General features: G+C 39.2%; 1 protein-coding gene across 1 annotated transcript in view; it reads left to right on the top strand.

Annotated features, from left to right (window-relative positions):
• LOC124009211 (activated CDC42 kinase 1-like) overlaps positions 1-11,141 on the top strand; it is an 85,229-nt gene extending 74,088 nt beyond the window's left edge. Inside the window, 3 exon segments of the mRNA XM_046320773.1 lie at positions 7,384-7,479; positions 7,995-8,122; positions 8,528-11,141. Coding sequence (XP_046176729.1) covers positions 7,384-7,479; positions 7,995-8,122; positions 8,528-8,534 — 231 coding nt within the window. The 3' untranslated portion in view covers positions 8,535-11,141.
• Positions 11,142-12,857: the final 1,716 nt, after the last annotated feature.

The raw sequence follows: 12,857 nt of genomic DNA, 5'->3' as shown, positions 1-12,857 counted from the left end.
AGTGGGTGGAAAGGAACGAGAGAGATATACAGCAAGCGGGTCAGAGAGAGAGAGAGGGGACATTTATTGACATACCTTACCAAGAGGTTCTCTACCTGGGGCTAGCCATAAATCAGGTGTGGAGTGTACAATTGCGAGCGGCACTAATACAGTACATCTTTGCCCCCAACCCATGTCATTGGCACAGTATTAATGTAAGCTCTAGCAATACCACTCCTAAAGGCAAGTCTGTGGGTTAAGTTGCAATAAACACCTAAATTTAATATAATATTGTTGTGCTCTTGTTAAATTGATGAAAGTATGACTGTGTCTGAAATGGCACCCCATCCCCAAAAGTAGGGCATTATATAGGGAAGAAGGTGTAATTTCAGACACCAATCCCAATCTGCCTTCAGAACGTGCCTTCAGAAAGTATTCACACGCCATTCACTTTTTCCACATTGTGTTACAGCCTGAATTTAAAATGTATGACATTAATATTTTTTTTTGTAACTGGTCTACACACAATACACCATAATGTCAAAGTGTAATTATATATTTTTTTATTTTTTTTATTTTTACAAATGTAATAAAAATGTAAAGCTGAAATGTCTTTACTCAATAAGTATCTGACCCCTTTGTCATGGCAAGCCTTAATAAGTTTAGGAGTAAAAATTAGCTGCGTGGACTCAAGCTCACAGAACGGGGCTGCTTGGTTGAAACACTCACTACCAAGTTCCAAACTGCCTCTGGAAGCAACATCAGCAGAAGCACTGTTCGTTGGGAGCGTCATGAAATGGGTTTCCATGACCAACCAGCTTCACACAAGACTGAGATCACCATGCGCAATGCCAAGCGTCGGCTGGAGTCGTGTAAAGCTCGCCGCCATTGGACTCTGGAGCAGTGGAAACATGTTCTCTGAAGTGATGAATCATGTTTCACCATCTGGCAGTCCGATGGACAAATCTGGGTTTGGCTACTTGCCCGAATGCATAGTGCCCAGCTGTAAAGTTTTGTGGAGGAGGAATAATGGTCTGGAGCTGTTTTTCATGGTTTAGGCTAGGCCCCTTAGTTCCAGTGAAGGGAAATCTTAATGCTACAGCATACAATGACATTCTTGACAATTCTGTGCTTCCACCATTGTGGCAACAGTTTGGGGAAGGCCCTATCTTGTTTCAGCATTAGAATTCCCACGTGCACAAAGCAAGGACAATACAGAAATGGTTTGTCGAGATCTGTGTGGAAGAACTTGACTGGCCTGCACAGAACCCTGACCTCAACCCCATTTGAACACTTATGAGATGATTTGGAACACTGACTGCGAGCCAGGCCTAATCACCCAACCTCACTAATGTTCTTCTGGCTGAATGGAAGCACCCGCAGCACAATATATCGGAAAAGGACAGCTCATATATACTGAAAGTAGGCAAATTCAGGTAGGCATAATTCATTTCAACCGTTCATTTTAATTAGACTTTACTAACAGCAAGTTGGCTTTGTGTTGGAGCATATTTCCTTCTATTTAAGAAATTAAATGTATTCCTACCTGTTTGACAGATGAAATTGGGCTAATAGTCTAATAGCTCGGCTAGGGGTGAAAAATCCCCCAATTTTTGCCACAGTTTAGACTACCGATAGATGCTGCGGTCAGTCAGAGTTGAGTGTAGCCTAATGGCCAAAAAGGGCAAAGGTGCAATGTATTCAAGGTTTAAGTCATCTAAAGTTTTATATGTCTAACTCAATATCACAAACCTGATTTGCCCTAACAAAAAAAGCATCCCTAGAAATATATAAATGTATTATAATCCACAGAATTCAAACAAAATGAGCTGTAAGCAAGAGGAGAGAGACACAATCAGAAAGAATGTGTCTTTAACCCTACATTATAATATAACTTATTTTGAACAAAAGCCAGGAATGAGTGAGTCACTCAGCCCCATGTTTCTGTTCCTGCATCTGTTGCCTATTTGAGTGTTTGTTTTTAATATCCTAGTGAATCTGTGATCACCAAGCCTCATGCAACTTCAAAATGTTGGATAAAGCAATTTCAGAAGTCCATCTGTTTTTATTTGTTGCTATTCTGTCTTAAAGGCTTTACATTTTTTCTCATTAGAACAGACTCTCTGGTATTATTTAAGTTATTTAGTGTTGTTTACACTGTTCCAAATGGGCAGAAAAATAATATTGTAATCTAACAGCAACAGCAACAGTATCTCTTGCGCTTTTGACAATGAATTGGAATGAGGCCTAACTCACATGATATGCCTAAAATACTTATATCCACTAGGCTAATAAATAATCAAATTTTTCCTTTTGATTATTTAATGAACCTATATTAACCTAATTACTATGGGAATAAATATCACTGAATGATGGAAATATTTGAATAAAGTAGGCTAATGCAATTGAAGGCAACAAATTGTTGCTGACTGAAATACCCAAAGTCATCCAATTGTTATAATAGGATTTGAAGCAATAGCCTACCAGTGTGTGGTCAACTATTTCAGCACCGGTTGGTGCTGCTTTGAGACAAGCATGGGGACTGGTCTTGATAAATCAATCCGATTTTTATTTTCACTACATCTCCATTTGGATATTGGTTAGCCTACAATTAGGCTGTGGAAATGTTAGGATTGTTTTGCACTTCACTCTGTCGCTTACTAGCCTAGGCCTATTCCCAACCGGTCACGGTGTACAGCACCATATTTTCCTAACGGAAACCATGAGGCCTACATAGGCTACTGTAAAATGCATTTCTGTTTTTCTTGAAACACCATAATATTAATCAATTTAATTAAGCAGAATTTCTAACAGTATAAACAACAAAACAATACAATAATAATTTGCAAACAAATGGATAATCGATCCCTGTTCTAACAAAAAAAGTTTTTTAAAGTCTCGTACAGCCAATATACAAACAGTCAAATGCATTTGTGAATTAATTCGCTTTACCCGACGTTGCGGTTTATTCAAAGCTCCCTTTATTATTTTATTTTATAACTAAAATGCTTGACTGTATTTAAAGACATGGATGACTGGTGTGCTGTGCAACGACGTGCCAAAATGAATGATTTGATTGATATACTGTATATTGTAGTAGGCCTTTATGCCAATAAGTAAGTTACGTTAAAACAGCTACAGTAAACAGGACTCTTAGGCCTACAGCTCCATGTAATTTCAATAACTTAATTTTAGTAAAAACCTTGAACCCACCTGTCCCTGACATTTCCTAAATATTTATATGTTCCACTCTAGCAGTAGGCCTACATAGAGATAAATATGGTAAAACACTAAAACTTCCTGAGCATTTCATCCTCCAAGCACCATGAAGGTCTACTGCGCAATATGGATATTAACAGTAGAATAGATGGGACTCGATGAGTAGCCTACCAATAGCCACCAGTATAATAAATTATTTAATATACACAATCACAAAGAAATCTTTTTTTTTGTATAAGGAGGACATAAAAAAATGGTACTAAGACAATTTATTTAAAAATAACAGAATAGCATGTATGTATCTGTGCTATAGTAGCTGAGGCTATGGCTGTGCAATGTCAATGAAATGAACTTGTTAATTTAGCAGACATCACATGCTTATATTCCCCAGCCCGTTACAATATGAACATGATGGAATATAACAGAATACAATGAAAAGGATATTTTCCCCAAATCTGTATTTACTGATTGTAATCAGTAGGCATGTAGCTGTGATTATTCTATGAAAACATTGTATTTTGATAGAGAGACAATCTGTAAAACAATTTGTGTTTGGCAAAACTAGGTTAATTAAAAACCTTGGCATATGCTCTTTCGGATAGGGTATAGCAATCAAAGCATCTGACCAGCATGGACCTCTGTTGGATTATTTGGAAAAGTAAGCAAGCACCAACACGCTTCATGAAGATGCCCTCCAAGATCCCCCCTGGTGGACGAACTAGCATTAATGGCAACAATGCTGACCGTAAAATACTATGACTTCATGCACGCCAACATGCCATAACATTCCGCAGCATCCCGCAAGCTGTGCTGCTGTATGATGCAACTTTTAAATGAGGACCCACTGTATAAGCACAAGCAAAATCCTAGAGGAAAACCTGATTCACCAGACACTGGGAGATGAGTTAGTTTTGACATAAATCTACTTGAAAATCTATGGCAAGACCTGAAAATGTATAGCAATGATCAACAACCAATTTGACAGATCTTGAAGGATTTTGAAAGGAATAATAGGAAAATCCAGGTCCAGGTGTTGGAAAATCCAATCCAGGTGTTGGTTCTACTAAGTATTGACTCCGGGGTGTGAATACTTAAATTTGCAAACATTTCTAAAATCATGTTTTCACTTTGTATTGTATTGGGTGAGAAAAAAATCAATTTAAGCAATTTTGAATTTAGGCTGTAACACAACAAATTGTGGAATAAGTCAAGGCGTATGAATACTGTATATTATAGGGAATAGAGTGATATTTCAGACGCAGACGTTGTTTTGTTGTTGCATGTGCCATCATTGAACAGGAGGGGGCAACAGAAGGCAATTCTTGACCAGTCTTTACATAACATTAACTCCTGTTTAGGCACTATTTTTGTGCTTACTGTTTTGTTTGCTTGCTTGCATCTACTTCTTACTGGTGGATTGATTGCTTCCTGACTAAACTGAAATTCAATATTACAAACTGTAACCAAATTGCAACTGATGTATAACAATATAATTTTGTGCACAGAGACATCTTGGGTGATGGATATACTGCGCAAAAGGCCTTGGAAAAGGATCAATAGGGGGTCTTGATTAAAGCAGTCTGTCAGTCACTCACTCTCACTCATTAAAGATAGTGATGCACCGCTATGGCCAATGCCGATATCCAATATTTTCCTTGCCCCCCAAAAAACGTTACCGATAATGATAACCGATATTTTAAAAAAGCGGCATTTTAAGCGTTCTAGTACAGTTAAATAGTTAACACACACACGCGCGCACATGGACGCAGTGGTCTAAGGCACTGCATCTCAGTACAAGAGGCGTCAATACAGTCCCTAGTTCGAATCCAGGCTGTATCACATCCGGCCGTGATTGGAAGTCCCATAGGGCGGCGCACAATTGGTCCAGTGTCGTCCGGGTTTGGCCGTGGTAGGCCGTCATTGTAAATAAGAATTTGTTCCTAACTGACTTGCCTAGTTAAATAAAGGTTACACACACACCACACTGACCAAAACGTTATTTTGTTAATAACATAATAATTTAATGCGTTCATATATTTTTTATATAGTTATTACACATTGATTACACTATCACTCGTATTTCAAATTCACAACGATTCGTCGATAAGTATGCTGATACTGGTAAAGTTGTCTCGTGCACCTATAGTGCTGGTCATTAAAAAAGCTAGCTAGTTCATGGATGCCAATGTTCTTCCTCAAAAACATAGAAAAACGAAATTACTGTTCCAGTAGCTATATTTAGCTCGCTAAATATATAGCTAGGTGTCATCATCTAAAATAACCCTAATTTATAACATGGTTCTTATTTGATTAATGGTGGTCGGACCCATCTATGTGAAGCTAGCCACAATAAGGATTAGCCACAATAGCGGACTTTGCGGTTAGCTTTCAAAATAAAAGTGGATCTTTGACAGTGATGCAATTGAATACAAATAGTAGAATTATCCCATAATTGAATAGATCATGCTAAATGAGGTTGGAATGTTTCTATATAAAATCAACAAGACAATTTATTAATTTGACACAATTATTTTGAAATCACACTGGATGTATTATACTTTAGAATTGCATTAGGGGCATACTTATTTCATTGTACAGCCTTACCCCATGTCATTGATCCACAATCCATAGGTATCAGTCTACTCCGTGACACCCAGAGAACATTAGCGTTGTAGCTCTTATTGCGGGACTCTGAAACAACTGTGAATTGAGCCACATTTATTGGCAACCTTTGTGTATTGAACACTATTCCCGAGGAAAAACAATACTGCGTGGATGTTTTGGAGACTGATAACTCTGAGGATGTTGGGGGAAAAAATATATTGGGTATTGAGTAGACTGATACCCCATTTCTTCCCCAATCCTTAGGTAACGCTGTACAGCACAATATGAATGTAAATACACACAATAGGCTGACTGGGGAGGTGATTTTACAGTAACAGTCCCGCCATAAGCGCTACAACGATAATTTTGGCATAAACTCTTCACAGTTGTGTTCTGTGGGTGTCAGTGAGTAGACTGATACCCCATTTCATTGCGTCACATTCCAACCTTGTTTAACATTATCTAGCGTAAATATGGCATTATTCCACCTACTGTAACATTCTGCATCACTTTCAAATGTGTACTTTTATTTTGAAGGCAAACCGCAAATTCCACTATGGTGCCTAATCCTTATTGTGGCTAGCTTCACAACACATAACCCGGTCAGGTCGAGCCTCACTAGCCAGATGAAGCTAGCTGGCTGCTTATAACGTTAGCTTTGGGCAACAGGGTTAAGTAGCTGGCTAGTTATTTATTTTCATGAACTGAAGTTCAATTCCAGTAGGTGAACAACAAGTGACTACCTAGCTACTTACTCACAAGGAGTCCTAGTCCAAGGAGTCCTTGTTTTCAGGTTGGTTGTATTGGTGCTAGCTAGGTAACGCTACCAAGCTAAAGCTAGCTAGCTTCCCCAGAAGTTGCGTTCGAACAAATAACGCTTTATTACCAACGCGGTATTGTAAACACGTCGTTCTTGGCCGGTGGTTGCTTGCTGCAGACTTTTTTGTACAGCTTTGACAGTGCTACTGATTAGTGGTGGCACTTGGCTTGCACGTGCAAATTCAGAACACACAACATTCTATACTAGAACTGTGTTATTTGACGTGTCAAATTAAAAGCTTATTTAACGTGTGAAATAGTGTTATTGTAAAATAGTGTTATTTGACGTGTATCTTTTTTGACACGCAAAGTCCCAAACGCCGATATGTTCACCGATATATCGTGCATCCCTAATTAAAGCACTCACTCACTCATTATATAATTTTCTCACTCACTGCAATCTGATTCACTACCCTTCTCCAAAAGTGTGTACTCATTTACTCCCTCATGCATTTAACAGCATTGGATTGGTGCAAGGATGGCTGCAGACACTTTCCACCATATTCCTCACACCAGTCTGTCTATTCCTTTTAAATCCATGAGGGGGAGTGTATGAGTGCACACTTCGGGATAAGGGTAGAGAAACATAATGTAGCCAATCACTCACACGAAAAGAATGACAGACACTCAAAACTACATAATTGAATTACTCTTGATAAGTTTTTGTTTATGTTGTTTTGATTGACAGCAGAGGTCTGCCGAGCTGATTGGTCAGTGTAGCAGCAACATTGACCTAATTTGTTGTTTGTGTGGCATCCACAGGTGCAGGAGGCGGTCCATGGCGTGACTATAGAGGAGTGTCAGACAGCCCTCCAGAACCACAACTGGAACGTGCAGAAAGCTGTGCACTACCTCAAGGTAGGGGCCCTTGGCGGTAGTACACTATTACCTTGCCACACTATTGAGCTGTGCTTTGTTGGCCTGGTTACACATCCACCTTAATTGCTGAAACCGTACTGGAAAGGATCGTGCAGATGCAAAAAATCTGATCACGGCACAGTTTGAGTGGGCACAATAGTGTATAAAAGGTCTGTTATACCAGTGATCACAACAGCCCTAGTAAACCTTCTACAAGTCAAGAGTAAATAATTAGATCTGAGCCTTAGGAAGTTGTGTGTAAAAAGCATGAGTTGACCCACAATTGGAGAGCTGCTGAGTAAATGAATAGTAAACTTATGAAAAAATATTCACATGCAAAAAAAAAACTCTCAATGATTTGTAAACAGGCAGTTGTAGATGTAGATTGTGTGACTTCATTTTTCTTTAGGACGTTGTGCAAATAGAACAGCACTAGCTTAAAAACGGTATTGAAATATCTGATGATGGATACATAAGTTCTGATGGTGAGTTGTAACTGATCCTGTTGCTCTCAGGTTGAGCAGCTTTTCTGTCTTGGCTTGAAGACCAGGACGGAGTGTCTCAAGGTGCTGGAGATGTATGACTGGAACCTGGAGGTGGCCAGCACTCAGCTCCTGGACTCCTACGGCTCCATCCAGCAAAGGTAAAATAGGGTCCCAATGGAACTTAGAGATTTTAGGAGAACCTAACCCTGTGGGGCAGGCTTTTGCTCCAGACAAGCAGGCATGTTCAGTAGGGCACACTCACTGTTACAAAATGTTTTAAATTAAAATTTTTAATGAACTTTTCTTATTGGACATGTCAAGGTAGTCCCCATCTCAGTCAGTTTTTATTCAGTTTGGTATAAGACACTGATTCTACTAATCAAGAATCAGTTAGTTGTGTGTTGCTGCTTGGTCCAGCCCTATGACCTCTGATATACTCTGTCTATCCACAACTTCAACTGTATTGACTCACGTTAATCTAGCACCAAATAAACTAGATGGAATTATGAATTTACTTTGATTTGTTTTCGAAACATCAATATAAACCTCTCCTCCGATTGCAGGCGGTGACCGATGTCACAAGGAGCAACGGCTGAGTCCGTTCAGAACTCTTTTCATTCATCAGCGGTCTTTGAAGGGGCGGAGTCTGCTCCCGTCTCTCCGTTACAATTTGCCAGATGCATCCAATATGCAGTCTTGAGGACCTGGAAGCTAACCCGCACTAACACCGAATAGGAGTGGAAGTCTGCTTAGAACGCAAGGAGTGGAACCATACTCTTGAAGGGACCATGTTGTCTGCTGGTCCCTTACCTATAGCTCAGCACTGAAGGAAAAATGTCATTTTTCGGTGCTGGTCTACCCAATTCAGTTATATTACTGCCACAATAGACCAACTTAGATTACCCCTTTGTGTTATTATTAACTTATATGAATCAGGGTCGTATTGCATCCCTTTGAAAATCAACAGAAACGGCAGTACCATAGTAAAAGAGTAGACCTCTCCACTACCAAAGCACTCCCCTACACCCCTACTGTATGTGTGCTGTGTTAGGCTCCTCAGTTTGGATAGGGACTTTGTTTTCGGGTTGTCAGCATCCTTCTGCTGCAATACCCGCCTTCCCAGGCCTCCCAAGGTGCTCTACTGCGTTTCAGCAGAGGTCAAAGTTCAAAAAGCCCACTGGAAGGAGAGAACGAACATTAAAGAGAACTAAACAATATGCATCTGGTCCACGTTTAAGTGGACTCCTTCTTTTATGTTCTGTTCTACAGAGTTCTATTTGATTTATATTAAGGAGAGGAATTACTTTTTTATGCACACATACAGTATATTATATATAAGAAGAGTTCAGATGTTTTGAGTTTATATATTTGCAGCGAATATGCGCTGAAATGTGGTGTTTTTTCTTTTTAGTTCTCTGTTCTTTCATATATTTTGTTTTTGAACCGGTCGTTTGAAAAGGGGGACATATTGAAAATGTTCAACTCTCTTGAGATGTTTTATTTTCATTTGATCAGTTAAGCCGTTTATGTTAGAATGTGCTCCCCCTGAATTGAGTTCACTTGTGGCTCTAAAGTGCTATTAATTTCATCCACTCCAAATGTCCATTTAATCGTGCCCTACTGGTGAACAGAACGATTTGACACCTGACTCTTTTTTTTGTGCTCCCTCACTATCTACTCTAAGCACTTTTCCCACACAAAACTACTGTTGAAAATGGCCCACTGGCTTGCTTATTTTCAAAGCACATTGATACTTAAATAATTAATTAAGAACGTTGCCAGTGCTCCAGGACAAAGATTTCCCCGAGCAGAGACAATACCCCCTAGCAACTTGTCTTTACCTCAACTATTAGGAGCTAAAACCTTTAGTCAGCACCAATAGGTTGCAGAGAATTTTGAGGGGAAGAAATGTCAGTACTGGCCCTAGTTGGTTACTCACATAAAGCACATGCAAGATCCAAAATGTCACAATACTGGATTAGACTCGGCCAATAAAGTATGCAGACCTCTCAAAACCTAGAACAAACTCATGTAAAATGTGAGTGTCTGTTTTCAATGTATTTTCTATACTGTGCTATCCTCTATATTCATCATAGACCAGTGGAGCAGAGATTCTGCAATGGTTGCACGCAACCTGCTGTTTTCCGTGTGTTATGATTCAAATTATGTTTTGAACATTAAGATCTTTTATAGTTGATTCCAATTTGTAAATAAGTCTTACCTGAGAAGGCCTGAAAACTGACCTCAAATCAGTTAAAATTCCAGCACAGACCAACACGGTTAAACTGGCAGACTCCAAGTAGACCACTCCTACCAGTGTAGCGGGCTTGCAGGCTGGTCTTTCCCCAGTCTTTCTGTAGTCACTGTACCAATTTGGACGTTTGACTGGGTTTGTGCCTGTCTCTGTGTGTGAAACAGACTGTCTAGACATTCTCCAGTGTCTGTTTGTGAACACAGTGTACTGTCTCAAACACTTTGCTCATGTTACAAACTCAAACTTTGTCTCGTTGCCCTGTCCTTTCAGTCGTTTGCCCTCACAGATAAGGTCTGGATGTGTTAAATCAATTTGACAGTACGCCACATAGCCTATTGCAGGATTTAATAGAGTGAGGCGATCTGTCATACCTATCCTCCCGTAAAGATTTATGCAAGCCAATCCTCAAAGGGCTGCGGTAAAGGGTACACGTTTTTGGTTTGGAACACAGCCATTGTAGAACTTTCTGTACGCAATAATAATTATCCTCTTCCAAACAGTCAAGGCCATCCAGCCGTGACAAAAAGAGAATGCTTCCATTGCTGTGAACTCCTTGATATACATCAAAATCCATGTTGTAGTTCCATGTCCCCATGTCTTACACCGTTGATATATTTGATACCAAGCTGCTGTAGTTGTAGAAGGACTGAAGCGATCTTGTGGTACGATTACCCAAATTAATGTTCTCCTGTTCATGTTTTTAAATGTTTTATGGTTGTATTACCTTTTTGTTGGTTTGTTAGTTCAATCCGACGTACCTGTACCAATTTACTTTCCCAGAAAGTGTTTTATTTTCACATGGCTGTACAGTAGATTTCCCCCCTGGGTGTTCGGAATTGTGCAAGAGGGCAAATGCAAGTTAATGCTGACGATCTCAGATGTATAAATGTATTTTTTATTAAAGAATTAACTTTTTTTTAATACCTTGCTCTCATTATGTCTGATTCTTTCTCTTGGAACAACTTGATGACTGTTGACTGGGTAGCATTTAATGTACAGCGGGGAAAGTGCCAATTATCACGCTCTTAGTTTGAAGTCAGAAAAGCATCTTACACAACACTTAGAAGAATGTGCAGCTAATTACTCACCTAGGACTAAATAGCAATAACGAGCTAAAGGGTAGCCTGACAGCTCTGTATGCTCTTAATTTAGCTGAAAGAGATTCTGTAACTACATATTTTTAATAAAGCCTCAAATGAAAAGCACTTAGCTATCATTGGGGCATCTTACTCAAGTCCCCTATGACATGTGCATCGTTTGTATGCACCTAAAGGACCAAATGGCCAAATCGATGGTTACGGTTTAATTTCAGTCTGCGTGCATGAAATGTGTGTACAGTAAAGTCCACCTTCTGTGTGTCTTGTTTTTGTGCGCGTATCCACCCTTTAATGGCCTTGGTTTGTGAGTGATCAATCTGAATCAATTAGGTTGATTGACTCAACCTCTTGACAGATGGCTTTGCTCTCTACAAGGACCCAGACCTTGATTTATATTGATCCTAGTTTTCCCATTATAAATGAGTATTTTTCTTATTATAAAATGATGCCACTTGTGTGAGTACATAAAGTGATCTTCCATTATACAACTGAAATGAACATGTCCCATTTGTGTTTTATGATACAGTGGAATTCCTAATGATGATTTAAAATGACTCGCAGTCAATAAAAAGGAAAATATAACTTTATTATGCAATAAATGTCAGTTATGTAGCTATGGAGTCGCTTGTTATAAATATTGGAGGTTGGCATTTCCAAAATAGAGGGCCTGAACATACTCTTTCTCATACACACGCACTGCCACTTTCTGGGCTGCTGAACTTTTGCTTACTAATGAAAAGTGCATGTCCTCCATTAGTCTTTGTGATGTCTGCACAGTATGGTTGCCGTTCCCAGGCAAAATTATTAATATCTGTCATTATGGGCTAGAGGAGGCATCGGCGTCAGAAGATTCCCCAGAGAAATTATTTTGTTTCTTGCAAATAAAAAGGGAGAAAAGGAAAGGATGGAGAGGAAAGATGTAGAAATAAATTGAATGCTTGGAAAAAAACTGGTGTAGACGAACAGTGAAATGCTTACTTGCAGACCCCTTCCCAACAATGCAGAGAAAAAAAAGAGAAATAATAGAAAATAATAACACGAGGAATAGCTAAATGCACAATGAGTAACGCTAACTTGGCTATTTTCATGGGCTACCAGTACTGAGTTGATGTGCAGGGGTACGAGGTAATTGAGCTAGATACAGTGGGGCAAAAAAGTATTTAGTCAGCCACCAATTGTGCAAGTTCTCCCACTTAAAAAGATGAGAGGCCTGTAATTTTCATCACAGGTACACTTCAACTATGACAGACAAAATAAGAAAAACATCCAGAAAATCACATTGTAGGATTTTTTATGAATTTATTTGCAAATTATGGTGGAAAATAAGTATTTGGTCAATAACAAAAGTTTATCTCAATACTTCCAAGTCTGGTACAGGTCTACATTTTTGTTTCTGGTGTCCTTTGACAGCTCTTTGGTCTTGGCTATAGTGGAGTTTGGAGTGTGACTGTTTGAGGTTGTGGACAGGTGTCTTTTATAATGATAACAAGTTTAAACAGGTGCCATTAATACAGGTAACGAGTGGAGGACAGAAGAGCCTCT

The sequence above is a fragment of the Oncorhynchus gorbuscha genome, linkage group LG22 (genome assembly GCF_021184085.1).
Source record: "Oncorhynchus gorbuscha isolate QuinsamMale2020 ecotype Even-year linkage group LG22, OgorEven_v1.0, whole genome shotgun sequence".
NCBI lineage: Eukaryota > Metazoa > Chordata > Actinopteri > Salmoniformes > Salmonidae > Oncorhynchus > Oncorhynchus gorbuscha.
This window is presented reverse-complemented; position numbering and strand designations above follow the sequence as displayed.